The sequence below is a fragment of the Psammomys obesus genome, unplaced genomic scaffold, assembly GCF_907164565.1.
Source record: "Psammomys obesus unplaced genomic scaffold, mPsaObe1.curated_primary_1811, whole genome shotgun sequence".
Taxonomy (NCBI): Eukaryota; Metazoa; Chordata; class Mammalia; order Rodentia; family Muridae; genus Psammomys; species Psammomys obesus.
The window spans coordinates 4,463,146-4,479,278 of NW_026596134.1; the positions used below are offsets into that span (position 1 = coordinate 4,463,146).

A 16,133-nucleotide genomic window follows, 5' to 3' on the forward strand; every position below is an offset into this window, starting at 1 on the left:
AGTGGGTGGAGGGCAGGGGCTCAGGCTGAAGGAGTGGACAGTGGGTGAAGGGCTGCTTGCTGACCCAGTGCTACCCATTTATCCCTGCCACAGTTGAGGCTTTTAGGTGTGCTAAAAGCCTCCTTGGGCTGAGGGTGAAGAGATGAGGGGTGGCTCGCCACCCCCAGAATCTCCACCTAGAAGTCTTTAGACCACTTGGTTCTGACCTGATTTATTACTCCGCTATGATTCAAGGGCAGTTTTATGTACTAGGTAATTAAGTGGCATTATCGAAGGCCTGAGAGTAAGTGGCTGCTGTTTTAATAATTGAAATAAATGACCCCCGGACGCCTTTCCAGCCCGATACTGTTTTCCTTCAGTGCCAAGACCTGGTGAAGCAGTGTGCACACACCTGTGTGCGCACACGTGTATAAATATGCATGGGTGTGCATGCCTGAATATGTGCACATGTATGGATGAATGCGTATTTGCATACGGATGTCTGTGGGATGTTTGTGCACTTATGGGTCTGTGTGGATGTGCACTAGTGTGCACATTTGTATACACACGTGTGTGTGAGATGTGTAAGGGGGGAAGAGCCTGAGCTGGCTCTGCTGTGATTTCTTGCCTGTAGTAGAACTTCAGGCCACATGTCTCTCAAGGCAGAGGGGCTTGCTCTGCATAAGCTCTCCTTCCATCCCTGAGCCCCAGCTGGTCTTCTGGAGGTTTTAGGATACTGTCCCTCCCTGGGGCAGTCCGTGCCTGGAGCTTGGGGAGTGTGCTTCGGTTTGAGGGAACGCTGCATCACCTCAGGGCTGCTGTCTGGCCTAGCCGGGGCCTACAGTGTTGGGCTTTGCAGCCCGGGCACTCCAACCATTGCCGATGTGACCAGCCAAGCACCTTCCCCATCCTGGGCCACGGTGATTTCTTTTGGAAACCGGAAAGGTCTGAGGCATCCCTTAAATCCTCTGCTGTGCCCAGCCACATTGTTCTATGACTCGGCGGTGGGTAGCCAAGCCGAGTGTCTTACCCAGCCTGGCACAGCGGGTCCTCAGAAGGTGTGTTACCCCTTAGTCCCTCCTGGCTCCCTTCTTCCGTGTCCCCTCTCCTGTCTTCTGGGGCACCAAGGCAGCTCTTTGTCTAGGTGTTTTAAGGCCACGAGTGGAGACCCCTGAGGAATGTGGGTACCTGAGCCTGCCTGCCATGGGACAGGCGTGGGTCTCTGGGATCTGCGACTTGAACTCCCTCTCTGCTGTCCCTGCCAGCCCTGCATGTCTGCGTATTTTTAAGCTGCCTAAATGGCATACTGCCAGAGTTATTTGGTTGCCTGGGTAACTTGCCCAAGCCTGCACTGTTCCAGCTCTTAGATCCAGAAGTACTTAATTCTGTCCATCACAACAGGGATGGCCGTGGGAAGGTCGCCCTTCAGCAGTTGTATTTCATGAATGACTTCAGGGCTTGGAGTTGGTCACTGGGCAGGTCTGGGACCAGCCCCCATCTCTATCCCCTGTCTGTGAAGCATTAGGCCTTAAGTCAGGAGAGAAACACTCCAGGAGGGAAGAGAGCCCAAGGCTGCTGGCCTGCCTCCCTGTGTCCCATCTTGTGGGTAGCCTGAGGTGGAGGTGGCATTCAGGACTTGGCCTACATATCCCTGAAGACACAGGCAGCTGCCTGGCTTTGGGAGGGAGGCAGGAGGGCTTCTTCTCATGCTGCCTTTGGATCCTGGGGACGGGGCTTGGCCCTGCCTGGGTTGCGCTTTTCTGCTTGGCTGGGGCTTGGGCTGATGGGGTAGAAGGGCACAGGTTGGGATGGAAATGAGATTCCCCCAGAGCCTCTGGGTGGGTCTAGTGTGACAAAGACGGAGCCTCTCAGGAGCCCATGGACTCTAGAGCAGGGGAGACGGGGGTGCCCGAGGGGGCTGTGGCCTGTGCCCTCTCCCGCTGCCTGAGTTTTTTTGACTCCAGAGTTCAGTCATGTGCTGCTCAGCCTGAGAGAGGAGCCCCAGGAACCAAGCCACTGTGTACGGTGCCCGCTGGCTTCTGTGCAGCACAAGAGAGGCTGAGTCTTATGGTGACCAATTGAGAAAGACATAATGAGGTCAGGCTTCCTAGTCTCCATGGGGGTGTGAGTAAACCCCAGAGCCTCCCCGCTCCCACCCCCCGAGGCCGGGAAGGCAGTACCTGAGTCCCCCCGGCTTCCTTCGGGTGCTGTTGACTATCGTGGCCAGCTGACCTGAACAAGCCCTGCCCTCTTGGTGGGCTTCTGGGGACTGTGTCCTTGACTACAAGCTGGGGAGTTGAGGATGTTTATGAGGAGTTGGTCAGGAGTGTCACGAGAGAAGCTGCTGCTGATGTCCTGTCTCTCTGCCCGATGCCCTGATTTCCCCAGGAGAGCCAGGGGAAGGGAAATGCCGTGTGGGCCGAGTACTCTGTGGTCCCTGCAGATGGCTGGGCAGTGGAGCCTCCTGGCAATTGCTTGTCTCCAGCCCCTTTTGTCAGGGGTCTTGGTTGAGTTGGCACTGTCACTTGGTACATGGAGTAGAGATCTTGGCCCCCCACCTTCGTAAATGCTCCCCCCCCCATCAAGGGGAGGGGAAAGAAATGCTGTCCGGTCTTCTGGCCCAGTTGTTAGCCTCAGTCTGTTAAGGTTTTGTTCTAGCCTCTCTGCAAAGAGCAGTGGGTGAGAGGAGTTGTCAGTCCCACTCACTTGATGTAGGTTGAACCCTCAAAGCCAGGGCCGGGGTAGCACAGCGTGTCCCCGCCTGGTGTGGGCCTTTAGATGTGGTGCCGGCTGATGTGATGAGCTGTCCTTGGCAGGTCCTGGGCTGTGTTGTATTTGGCAGGATGGGCTCTGGCCAAGTGGAGAGAGGAGCTAATGCCGGGCCTGTGCCGTCTCCCTGGAAGTGCCTTGACTCCAGGCCCAGGGGAGCCATGGGCCTGTTTGGAACAGCTGGCTTCCCAGTACACTATGCTAGGCAGTAGGTATCCTGGAGGGAGGCCTGGCTTCTCGTCTTGGTCTGGGGTTTCCTGTGTCACTCAGGGAGGCCTGTCCCTCCTCTAGACTCAGATTTCCATCCCTGCGGTTCCCTTGGGCCTGGTGTCCCTTCAGAGCCGCCTTGCTTATTCACCACATTGCACACTTGGTGGGGTTTTGTGATTGGCACCCAACAACTTTCTCAGCTCATTCCCTTGTACTTAAGACCTTTCTTCAGGACACAGGGGCCACTTTGACTACAGTGGGGTTTCCACTGAGGCCCCCCGAGAGCACCGCTGCCCTCTTGGCCCTCGTCAATGGCGTGGAAAGTGCTTGGAGTCACCTGCCCAGCATCTCTGAAGATCAGCTACTTTTCTTCACACAAATGCAAGTGAACGTGCGGCCGTCTTGCCACGAGACCAGTTATGACCCTTTTGTAGATAGGGAAACTGAAACCAGAAACTTCTCAGGCTTGGAGACTAGGGTCTCAGTGGGCAACATTCTTGTTATATAAGCACGAGGACCAGAGTTCAAATCCCAGCGTCCACAAATGCCGAGTGGCCTCGGTAGTACAGGGCTTCAGAGCAAGATGCAGATCCCTGGATCAAGACCAGGCGGATCTGCAAACTCTGGGTTCAAATGCCAGATTCTACTTTGCTGTGGGGAGTGACCACGGAAGACATCTAACATGAACATAGACATCTAACACAGGCCTCCACCTGCCTGTGTGCCTGTACACCTGCATACACACATGTGCCCACATATGCCTGGAGAAAAAAAAAAACAAAAACAAAAACCAAAACCAAGTTACTGGGCTGATCTTCCTGCCTTCCCTACCTGTGGCTCTTCAGCACAAGGCAATCGGGCAGGCCTTGCTGTCCCCTTCAGTACTTGCTTTGGGCCTCGGGTGCTTGTGCCCAACGTTTGGGGCTCCTGAGCCCAGGCAGCATCTGGCTGAACGAGCGAAGAGCACAGCAGTGCTCAGTGGTGGAGGCGCGCCAGGCAAAGAGGCGTTTTTTCAAGAGTTAAGAAGTGGGTGGTTATTCACAAGAAAAACTTGGGAAAAGTTAAAACAAAACGAAACAAAAAAACCCACAAAACATAAAAGCGCAACTCACACAGCCCAGGCTCATTGGAAAGAGTCCCTCACCGTTGGTGGTTTCTTCTATTGCAAGGGTGTGTCTGCCGCTAGTGACCGGTGTGGTCAGCATGGCCTCCTAGCTCAGCCCCACCCCTCTGCCTTGCCCCAGAGGGACATGGTGGAGAGCATGGGTTGGGGAAAAGCTCTGGTTTCGTTTTACTTCCTTCAGAGCAGATGTCAGCAAGGATCCCGCCTCAGAGCCTGAGCCTCACCTACGTACGTTGTCACCTCAGCCTGCACCAGACACTCATGCACACTTTGATGTCTACCGAACGGGTAGTGGTGGAGGTAGTGAGGGTTTTCTAGCTGCATGTTTAACCATCACATTCCCGTAGGAGAAGGCATCAGCCAGCCTTCCATCGCCATGGCTAAATGTAAGGCCAGAGAGCAAGGGTTTGTTTTATCTTGGCTGCTTAGCAGGAGGCACATCGTAGCGGTGGGACTGGGTGGTGGGGGAGGCTGCTCTCATTGTGGCACTGGGAAGCAGAGATTCAGGACAGGACACAGTCCCAGTGATCTTCTGCCTCCAGCTAGACAGGCCCCTTTTGAGAAGGTTCTACAACTTCACCATAATGTCAGGAAGTTCTCTAATGGATTAATCCATTGATTATGACAGAACCCTTACGATCCACTCACCTTCTTAGTGACTGGAGCTTCCAGTGGGAAGCGGAGCCTTTGGGTGATCCTCTGCAGGGGGTAGGTGACTATATCTCCATCGGGAATGGGCTCCCTCCCTCCTCCACCCTTCTCCATGTGGACTCTTATGAAATAGGGATTTTTATTTTCCCCAGTGAGATTGTAATTCTTGTCCCACATTATCAGTATCATTGTCCCTTAGGTGGGGACAAACAACTGGCCATGTGTCAGGGAGAAGAAAGGACTGAAGGCCCAGGTGTGTATATTTATTGGCTGTTGTGGGGTCCAGGTCCTAGGGCATTTGCTCTTGCCCTGGCCATACTGTTCACTTGCCCCGTGACCTTGGACAAGTTGGTGGCCCCCTTTGGCAGGGGCCAGCTGCCAATCCGGCCCGTTGTCTTGTGTCCCTGGGCTCTGAGGATCCCCTCTCAGGGCCTTTCACCATCCTCCCTGCTGGGAGGAGGAGGTGTCTGTTACTCCTCACTAGTGGAGTGCTGACACAGAGGGCGGCTTCATCATGCCCCGCCCCTCCTGCTGGGCCTTCCTGGAGGACCAAGGCCTATTTGCTCTCCTTAGTAACCAAATATTGACCTCACCCTGGCACTGGTCCTTGTCTAACCTTTGGGCCTGTTCAGGTTCACACCTCCCTTAGGTAGCACAGCACTGTGGGTAGGTGCTGTGGCATGCTGCCAGGGCGAACTGTACCTGCCCACGGATGGCCACCTGTGCTGGAAGGCTCCCTTGTTGACGGAGGGCTGTCCTAGGGTCCAGAGAGGGGGAAGGACCTGCCCAAAGCACACAGCAAAGTGGTGGCAGGACCAGGCCTTGATCACACGGGGACTCTATTTTGTGACTGCAGGCACCACTGAGTCCCCGCAGTTTCTGTCAGGGTGGATGTTCTATCTCAGCTGTAAGTGAAACTGGGCCTCAGAGTGCATATAAGAGTAATTTAAAGGCCCACAGTCCTGACTCCAAGTTTATGTGTCAGTTTCTCACGGCCACCTCCACTAACTACAAAAATTCTTCAGGTCATTGACTCAGCAGGGATGAGTTGAGGGAGATCCCCGTTTCCCGCCTTTCCTGACTTCTGGAAGTTTCAGTTCTCTGACTTCAGCTGGACCAGTGGAGCTGCTCTATCCCTCAGTGTGCGTGTGGGAACATCAGCTCCTCTCTCCGCTCTGAGGTCTGTCCCCATGATCGCAGCTAGAGTGCCCTTTGCCATGTGAGGGACACACACATCTACTCAGGACTAGGAAGTGAGCCTCTTTGCGGGGCAGTGCTGTTCTGCTGCCTTCTGTTCCCCACCCGGGCTGAGGACCTTACACAGAACGAGGCCCCCATGTTGTCCTGGGAGAAAGTTGAGGGTGTGTGGAGGGTTGTGCTGGGGCCCTTGGCCCAGCCTGCTGCTTTTTCTCCTCTTGTTTGGTGTACATGTATGTGTGTTGTGTACATGTGCTTTCTAGTTTGGGCATGTGCACACGTGAGTGTGGTCTCATGAATGTGTGTAGAGGCCAGAGGTCAATGGCAAGTGTCTTTCTTGGCAGCCATCCACGTTTCGTTTTGAGGCAGGGTCTCTCCCTGAACCCGAGGCTTATGGATTCAGCTAGACTGGTCTGGCCCAGGAGCTTCAGGGATTAGTCTATGTCCTCCTTGGGCCTCCGCACCCCTGCTGGGTTACAAGGCATGTACCACCATGAATGTTTCCTTCATGAGTTCTGGGGAGCTGAACTCAGGTCCTCATGTTTGCCCAGCAGTCACTTCTCCCACTGAGCCTTCTCCACAGCCCCCAGCACAGTGGTCTCCTGCACACTGGCTTCTGCTCCACGCTCGTTTCCGGTCCCAGTGGCTAGAGAATGCCTCCCCAACAGGAAACTTGGCCGAGCTTGTCCCTAATCTCTTCTGCCCCCCTTCTGCTGGTTAGATGCAGTTTATGGTGCTTGCCTCTCTCCTCCCTTGTCGGATCCTCACTGTCCTGCTTAATTAATTGCAGAGATGCTGTCTCCAGGGAGACGGAGTCACAGCCCCGTCATGCCCCTCTGTATTGTCTGGGCCCTCTGCCCTCATTTCTTGGAGCGGGCAGAGGACTGGGAATAGGAAGGGGCCTAGTTCACGAAGCAGGTGGAACAGAGAGCCGATGCCGCCAGGTGGCTTCCAATTGTCAGGAAGGCTCACTGCCCACCAGGCCCGTTCTCACACACAGACTTCCCCGACTCCCGAAGGCGCCCTCCGGGATCAGAGGTCTTTCTTAGCGACTTCTGTGGGGCTGTCTGGAGGCAGGCTAGGAATGGGTCCTAGTAATGGGATGCAGGGGCATCAGGAGTTTCCTATGTTGTTTTTAGAGGCTTGTTGGATGCCAAGACTCCATATACATATATGTATATATATAATATATAATTAATATATAATATATAATAATAATATATAATATATAGCATAACATAATTAATATAAATATATATTAACAAATATATGAAATAGTAGGCTCGGAGAAAAAAGTGGATGTTTAACTCCATGACACCCCTTGCCCATCACATGATCAGCCCCAAGGCATGCTAGCCTCAGGTCTTTTCTAAGAAGCAGGCTCCACAGGCAGAGCAGAGTGGAGGCGGCTGGGGTGTCTTTTGGCCCATCCTGTTTCTTCCTCCACCCTGTCCTTTCCCCCAGAGAACCACCGTCTGGCACTCTTCCTTCTTGTGTATGGTTTATCATTCTTCCTGTCTAACAGCTTGTCCCTAAACAATATATGGCTGTGCTTCGCAGGGTTCCAAAGCCTTACATAAACGGCGTCGCTGGGGCCCTCAGGAACCTGCTCCCCACCACTGTCTTGTTTCTGAGATGTATCCTTGTTAGATGTGTGACTCAAATTCATATATATATATTTTAATATAAAATATTAAAAATATTTTTTTTATCATTGTTTGACCACTATCTGTCTGGCCTCCTAGGGAGGCCATGCTGGCAGATGTCCAGTACCTGTGTCTTTGTCCACCTGTGTCTCAGTTTCTGGAAGGGCTAAGCCCTTCAGCCGCAGAAAGCCAGCCAGTACCCTGTCCTTCTGGGCATTCAGCAGCTCTCCTGCTGCCCCTGTGGCTCATGGCTGGCATCATCCTTTCCACCTCTGTCAGTGACTGGCAGGCGGCTGAGTGGGGGCTGCTCTCCTCCCTGGGCGGGTAGCTGGGCGTCTTCACACCTCCACACCTGGCCTCTCCGTTTCCCTGACGACGCTGCTCTGCCTTGTCTTTGTGGAGCTGAGGGCTTCTGCGTCTATTGACCACTGAAGTGGGGTTATATACCTCCAGCCACGTGGCCGCTTGGCCCCAGACTTTGGTGAAGTAGCTGTGTTTAATTTTCATACAGTTCATATAGTCTGCGACATTCTTGTTGTTCTCCTCATTAAGGAATGCTCTCCTCTCTGAAAGTCAAGTTTAATAAAATGATAGAAAAGTGAAAAGCAGTACTGGAAAAGGATCCATATGCTAAAAATATATGTATGTGTCTATAGGCATTTACACACACACACACACACACACACACACACACACACACTTATCCATAGAGAAAGATGTGTAATGCAATGCCTTTTGTTTAACTATTGTTTAAAAATTATGTTCATTTATTCTTAGTGTGTGAATGTGTGCGTGTGCATACGTACATACACTGCAGTACATGCGTGTAGGTCAAAGGGTAACTTCCAGGAGTCGGCCCTTAGGGGAGGGACCAGAGTCATAAAAACACATTTATTGATGTCCAGTGCCCCCACCCCAACCCAGTTACCCCAGAAAAAGATCAGATTTTGAAAGCCCTGAGGGTGGGAGCCCAGGTGTGCTAAGTAGCTGGGTGCTGAGGGCCGTGGGCCACGTCCATCCTGGCTGGTGACATCTGTCACCAGGCTCCCTCAGTGCCCTCCCCCATTGTGACAGGTAAAGTTGGGGTTGGTGGGAGCAGGATGTTATGAATATATTGCTGCCCTTGGATGCTCCCCACTCCCATCCCTCACCCCACCCCATCCCTCACCCCACCCCATCCCTCACCCCACCCCCATCCCTCACCCCTATCCCTCACCCCTCCATCCCTCACCCCTCATCCCTCATCCCACCCCATCTCTCACCCCATCCCCTCATCCCTCACCCTTTCATCCCTCACCCTTCCATCCCTCACCCTTCCATCCCTCACACCCATCCCTCATTCTACACCCATCCCTCACCCCACCCTCATCCCTCACCCCACCCCATCTGTCACCCCACCCCATCTTTCACCCCTCCATCCCTTATCCCCCATCCCTCACCCTACTTCTATTCCTAACCCCCATCCCTCACCCTACCCATCCCTCACCCCACCCCTATCCCTCACTCCCCCATCCCTCACCCCACCCCATCCCCCTTCATGTCCAGGTGTAGTGGCAGTGGAAGGCACAAGGAAGGAACGTTCTTCCCTTGTCCCCTTCTTTGAGACCGTGACACAGTTAAAACAATGGTTCTGGCATTTGTTCATTTGCTTGCTTATTTAACAGAGAGATTGAGATCGCCTGGGCGTATGTATGAATGGGTACATGTGCCATGGTTCTCGGAGTCAGAGGACAACTTGTGAGAGTCAGTTCTCTCCTTCACTATGTGGGATCCAGGGACTGAACTCAGCAAGCTCCTTACCCTGCTGAGCTGCCTGTCCAGCCTTGGTGGGTGACACGGAGTTTTTGTGTTGTTTTGTTTTGTTTTATGGTTGGAGGTCACCACAACATGAGGAGCTGTATTAAAGGGTTGTAGCTTTAGGAAGGTTGGGTATCACTGCCCAGAGCCTTTCTCACTCCCGGTCTAATCCGGCCTCAAGCCTGGGGCACAGTGTGGCTCACTGAAACTGGTGGGCAAGACAATTCTGTTCTCAGTGCCCCTTTGGGCACCAGCACTCTGAAGCAGCCATGATGGCCTTGTAGTATCCTGCACACCCCGTGGTGGACTGGTGACAGTGGGGTGAGGGTGCCCAGGCCTCCCGACCCTCCTGGCAGCTGCTCCCTGCTGTTCCTCATCCAGACCCCTCGCTTTACCCATAGACAGTGTCTGAGCCTCACAGGGCTGCAATGGCAGCCAGAAAGCGATAAGGACTGGCACAGCTTCCACGCTCACGGCCACTGGTGCAGGTATGCCCCCCCCCCAGACCTGTCAGGTCCCACGTCCCTGCGTTTGCTCAAAGCCGCAGTCTGGGTACATGCCAGCGTTGTGCACTCCACCTTCTGTCTACCCATCAGGGTTCTGCTCCTCTCAAGGCTCCCCTCCTTCAGGAAGGGGTCTCCGGCTTCCCAGTAGGCAGGCTCCCCTTTGACCCCTCTCTTGAGGCCGTGCCCCTTCGGTAGACACAGTTGTCCTTGTCGCTCACCCATCAAGCTCAAGCCTCCCCTAGAAGGGGGTGCAGTGTTCTCCTGCTCACCCCCACCCCCATGGGTGTCAGGCTCTGCACCCTCTGACACAGACAGTCTGCTCTGGAAGACAGAGTTCTGCCACCTTCCTGGCAGGTCACGGAGGAGCAGAGGAGCCAGAATGAAGCCAAGTAGCACCGAGGAAGGGAGGCGCCTTCCTCTGCAGTCTTGCTTATGTTTGCCCTCACCACAGACTTGCTAGGACTCCTAGTAGAGTCCAGCCAACATTTCCTTGCTCTCCCCTAGTGATGGGGAGCTCGTCCCCTCTCTGGGAGTCCTTCTCAGCAGAGTTGTTTAAGCAGAGCACTCCCCCGGGCTTGCAAGGGGCAAGTGTGAGGGCTCTGGCAGCAGGGGAGCATGGTACTCATGGCGCGTGTCGCTTCCTAGACCTCTCTGGCCTGGCACGTGGGCAACAGCTACCAGGAATGCCAGGCCCAGGCCCATCTGCTGTTGAGCAGGGCGAGCACTGCCGGAAGGACACGTGGTCAGGGTGGCCTTTGCTGGCATATGGGGCCCAGGGTGAGGAAGGCTGCCCTGGGGAAGAGGAGGCCAGCATCTGCGCCCCGGTGTCTGCAGGAAGACCTAGCCACCACCTGCTCCCAGGGCCCGTGGTCTCCTGTCTCCCTCCTGAGCGCCCGTTCCTTTATCTGTAAGCTGGGGTATCTGATAACAATGAGAAACGGGGACTGGTGTTCTCGAGGCCTATGACTGTCACCCCGTAAGCACATGTGGTCATTGCTGGTGCTTGCTCGAAAGGTCCTATTTGATGGTGACCCTGGTGCTTGGCGCTTCTGTAGCTGGGGTCCCAAGAGCCCTGGGAAGAGAGCCTGGGGCCTGTTCTCACTGGCCCTGTCCTGCCTACACTACCCTCGGCTTCGTTGGTGGACTCCATGAAGGGGATGATGCCTCCCTGTGCTGTGCGGGGTCTGAGGGGACCTGTGCAAAGAGTGGATTTGCAAATGCTGGGAGAGAGGCGTCCAGTAAAGGAGGTGGGGAGCTCAGGTGAGGGTATGGTCGATCTGTGGTAGCAGTCTGGATGTTCACCTCCGAGGCCTGCCCTCCTTACTCTCCATGACCCACTCTGGCTGTATGTTGGGGTGTGGCAGGCTTTTCTCCTGCAGCCTTCCTGCTGCACACTTGTTCATGCCGGGTATATGTGGCGAAGGTGAGTTCAGGGCTGGGAGGAAGAGAGAAGAAGGATGCACGAATCCGCTTCTTGGGGGAAGACACTCTCAGAAGTGGCCTTTCTCCTGCCAGGCCAGAGAGGGAAGGACTTATGAATGGCACAAGTCCTTTCTAAAAGTTTCCAGAAGCCCATGGTGGCGGCTGGGGGCCAGAAGCTCCGTGTACCTAGGTCACCTGCCAATGATCTGCCTAGTTGTTCCCTAGTTGTCCCCAGACCTTGCAGGCAGTGACAAAGTCAGGGAAGCGAGATGCTGGGACCTTGCTCAGGAGGAGGGGATTTTAAGAGAGGCAGCGCTGGTGGGGAACCCAGGGAGGAGGCAGCAGCTGAACCTCTTGCTCCCCACCCTCAGCCACAGCAGGCCCTGTTGGCACTCAGCCCATCTCCTCAGGCCCTCACAGCCTCTGAGCTCCCTGCCCCTCCTGAGGCTTTCTGTGTGGGAGCATCAGGTAGCCTGACCCACCCCAACCCCCTCTAAGTGGGCGGTGCTTAGTGCTCCCTCCCTGGCCCTTGGAGCCCTTGGTGCACAGGCTGACCTCGCTGCCCTTTAGCTGGCTTCTTCTGTCTCCTGCTTCTCTACTTCCCCAGGCTTCCTGGAATCACTCCCTAGATTAATTCCCCCACCCCACCCAGCTTGACTTCAGTTCTTGACTTGATGACTGCTTTGGAGATTCAGCAGCTAAACAGTAGTGGGAAGTTCCTGCGCTGGCTCCTTCTTGTAGGTGCCAGCTGTTGGGTCCCATTGCTTCTGAGAGCTGTGGCTGCTGCTGCGGACAGCGGGGGCCGTGGCCTCAGAGCTAGGAGGAGAAGGCTGGAGAAGATTCTTCAGTGGCACCATCTTGCCAGGAAGGGAACACAGATTATATGGGTCATGTGATCTAGTCTCTTCTTCCAGGCCTTAAGCAGGCCTGTGACTCAAGGGTCACTAGTAGGACAAGCTCAGGGCTCTGGAGACAGAGCCAGAACAGTGCCCACCAGGAGGTCTGCCCACAGGCTCCCTGGGGAGCAGAGGATGCCTGAGGAGGGAGGAGCAGGGTGAGCTGTCCCGCAGCTGGACTGTGACCCTCCCAGAACTGGACTGATGGGTGCCAGGAGGATTGGGTGGGTCTCAGAAAACACCTTAGCCGGCTGTCACAGGCCTCTCATGGGATCACTTCCTTCGTTTTGCCTGCAAGCAGCTTAGGTGGGAAGTGGCGTTTCTCTCCCTTGTGGCCTAGCCCTCATTACTGTGGGGCCCTGGGATTAATTTAATTACCCGCTCATCTCCCGGAGCCTGGGAGGCACCTGATGAGCTCACGAGTGAGGTTTGGGGCAGTGAGAAATAGGAGCCTCCTCTGGGAGGAGGGTGCAGCCCAGCAGCCCCAGCCGGGAAAGCCCCCCTTCTCCCCTTCTTCCTCTCCACTCCTGACCCAGGGGGTCCCAGGGGCCAGCTGCCTGGCACTGTGTGTGGTTTGGAGAACTGGTTTGGAGAACTTCAAGTTAAGTGACTGGTGTGGGGGGAGGGGGGCAAGAGGCGAGAACATACTATTCTAATTTAAAAGGAAAATCTTTTCTTGCTCTAGAATTACATGAAAATTGGCTAGAAATGGCATAAGTAAATGTGTGTGTGTGTGTGTGTGTGTGTGTGTGTGTGTGTGTGTGTATGTATGTGTGCGCATGTGCATGGGGGAGGGCAGGTGTGTGCACTTCGTGCGGGCAGCCCTGCCAGGGAACTACTGGAGCAGGGGACCTGGAGGAGAGCTGTGTAGGAATGTGCATGTCTCTGCGTAAGCCAGCTCCTCTCCAAAGGCTGGCCTGCAGAATGGGGCTAGTGCTTTTTTCTTTTCCCCGAGACAGGGTTTTTGTCTGTGTACCCTTGCCTGTCCTGGACTTTGTGGACCAGGTTAGCCCTGAACTCACAGAGATCCACCTGCCTCTGCCTCCCCAAGTGCTGGGGTTCCAGGTGTGCGCCACCACACCCTGCTGTCTTTTTCGTTCTTTCTTTTTAAACTTATAGAGTTTATCGTAGTTTGGGTTGGCTTCAAGATCTCCGTGTATCCAAGTATGACCTTGATCACCTCGAGTGTTGGGATTACAGACATGTGCCACCACACACACAGTCTGTGCAGTGCTGGGGACCGGACCCGGGACCTCATGCATCGTAGGCGGGTGCTCTACCAACTGAGCCACATCCCTGGCCCTAACGGGTGTGGGTGGGGAGTGGGTGTGTGGTTTCGGAATGTACTGACCCATTGCTGCACAGCAGGCGTCCCAGAAGACCACCCTTGACAGGGCCGCCCAAAAGTCTAGGGAGTCCCATTCGAACCGCCGCGTCTGCCTTTCCGCTTTCAGAGAGACCCAACACACCCTGAATGTGGAGCACTCTCCCATCATGCCTGTGTGTGGAGTCAGTGTGGGAGTTGCTCTTGGGCATGAGTGAACCGCTGCAGCCTCTGTGGCTGACCAGAGTCCTCATGGGGGCGGGGCTATAGGCAGGGCCTGCGTGGAGAGACTGGCAGAGTCCAAGTCTTGGGTTATTTGACTTACATCTCTTGCGCTTCCCCGAAGCGTGTGCGGGACCTATCCCTTGAGTTCTTGGAAGCTCGCTAGCTGTTGCGTGGAGCTATGTGATGAGGCTGGGCCCCAAGGCAGCATTACCCCACCGGAGCCACCCTGTGCCCGGTACTGTCGTCATTCCTGAGGAGGGGCTGGCCAGGCCTTACCGGGGAGCTGCCCGCCTCTCCTCTATAAAAGGCTCCGCATTCCTAAGAGGTGACTATTGTGAATGAGGAGGAGGGAGGCTCCAGCTTTTTGTTCCCAGCCCTGAGTGGGTTGGGCCTTGCTCCATGCACCCTTGTTCCCATACTTTTTCCAATACTAGGCTGTACCAGATGCTCTCCTGGTCCCTGTCGACCTAGGCTGAGTGTGTGGGGAATCCGGAAGGTTCTTTAGGTATCACTCCAGAGAACAAAGTGCCCCTTAGCAGGCAGGCCAGGGCCCACCTGTGTGGGCCTAGCCATTCCTGAGGATGTAAGTTCCTGATGGGCGGCCGTGGGCTCCACATCTGTTCCTTATCAGGTCCTGTGGAGAGGGGTGGAGGAGAGGGGCAAGACAGCGATGTCAGGCATGAGGACGTCAAGGGTGGGCTTCCCTGGGGTCATGCTGGCCTCATGCTGGAATGGACAGATGCCTCATTGTCCCCATAATTGAAGTGGCGTGCCTGTCCTGTCCTCGGCAGATCCCAAGCCTTCTCTGCCCACCTAAGAATTACAGAAGCCCATGGGGTCTATTCCCCAAGCACAAGCCCCCTGAGGTGGACTCAGTAGCTGCCTTTGCTCAAAAGACTGCTGTCCCGGCCTCCTGAGATTAAGAGTTAGAGTGTGAAGAACCTGGGAGACCCCATGTTTTTTGGGAGTGAGGATACAGGTGATGACCCACTGAGCCGGTGGACAGAGTCCCAGCTGGCCGCTTAGCCCTGTGGCCTCTAGCAAGAGGTCTCGAGTGGTTAGCTGTGAGGTGTCCCATATCTGCAGCCTCACAGGGTGCTTGGCGCAGGCCTTGCAGTCCCCATTCCCTGCTTGTTTCTTCCCTCCCTGAATTCCGTTCTTTGACTCCATCAAGTCAGGTGCCTTCCACTGCTGCTGAAGATCGTTGGTCTGTCGCTCTGCAGGGCTGGGGAGGAAGACAGGGGCCGTGGGGCAGCCAGACACGGGGACAGCAGAATGGGGCTGGCACGCAGTGAAATTTTTTGGTCTGTTTTTCTGAGGGGATTAAAAAAAAGGGGGGGTGGGGTAGCGTGGTGAGGGCGGGTGGTCATCGTTTTCTAGGATGTGTGTTACAAGTGGAGTTGTCTGGGGTCACAGGCGTTCTCCTTGGGTGGGGGTGGGGTGGGGAGGTGGAAGAGGAGCAGGATGGAGCACATAGCCGAGCTGAGGGTAGTAGACTTTTCTTCCACTTTTGTTCCACTTGAAGCCCGAGCCCGCGGTTAGCCTGTTGGGTGGTGGTGCCCACACTCGGGGTGGGTCTTTCCCACCTCGGTTGCGCTCTACCTGTCAGTCATCTCTGGAGACACCCACCCAGACCCACACAGACACACTCTCTACCCACTCCCAGCATGCTGACTGTCACGTTTGCCACCGTCTCAGTCTCCCCACTGCAGCGGAGAGAGGGGCCTCCTGGACTCTGGGCCCTGGGCAGGCCATCTTTGGCTGCAGATATTTATGCCAACTACTTTTGGGCCTGAGACTCCTTGGAATCAGAAGGGATCAAACCCTCTGCTCTCTCACCCCCACCACCCCAGGAAACACACCATCATCACTGGGGAAACCAGATTTCCGGGACCGCATGGAGGGAGCGTCGGCGTCGGGTAGGGTCTGCCCAAGGGCCGAGTCCCCTGGTGGCTAATGCACCTTCTTCCTCTCTGTCCTTCAGATCCCTCATCCACCTACATCAGGCCACTGGACACCAAGGTGAAGCTGTTGGAGGGTGACAAGCTCCCCCCGCAGGTAAGTGAACTACAAGGGCTTTGGCTCTGTACCCCAATGGCCACTGCTTTAGAGGCCATCCCATCTCCAGCTTCTCTACCCTTGCTGCTTCTCCAGCTGTCTCCCAGAATGCCTGGTTACAGGCCTGCTCCTCATCTAAGCCAAGCTGTAGGGTGGCCAGGTCTGCCAGCCACGCTGACTGATGCTGTCTGCAAGCTCCCAGGTGGCTGGCATTAGGCCCACTGCCAATGGAGTTGACCACTGCATGGAGGCAGACCCATTTGGAGCCCTTACCCCCTGCTGGCCAGTTCCTCACTAGGTCCACCTTCCCGATCCTGGGCCTAACAGTTG

The 16,133-nt window shown here is 55.2% G+C and overlaps 1 protein-coding gene across 3 annotated transcripts in view; it reads left to right on the forward strand.

Moving 5' to 3' along the window:
- The window catches only part of Ccdc85c (coiled-coil domain containing 85C), a 65,049-nt gene that overhangs the window by 32,576 nt on the left and 16,340 nt on the right, over positions 1-16,133 (forward strand). For all 3 annotated transcript variants that reach the window (XM_055592850.1, XM_055592851.1, XM_055592852.1), the window contains exon 2: positions 15,730-15,803. In XM_055592850.1, the coding sequence (XP_055448825.1) occupies positions 15,730-15,803 (74 nt within the window). The remainder of the gene's footprint in view (positions 1-15,729; positions 15,804-16,133) is intronic.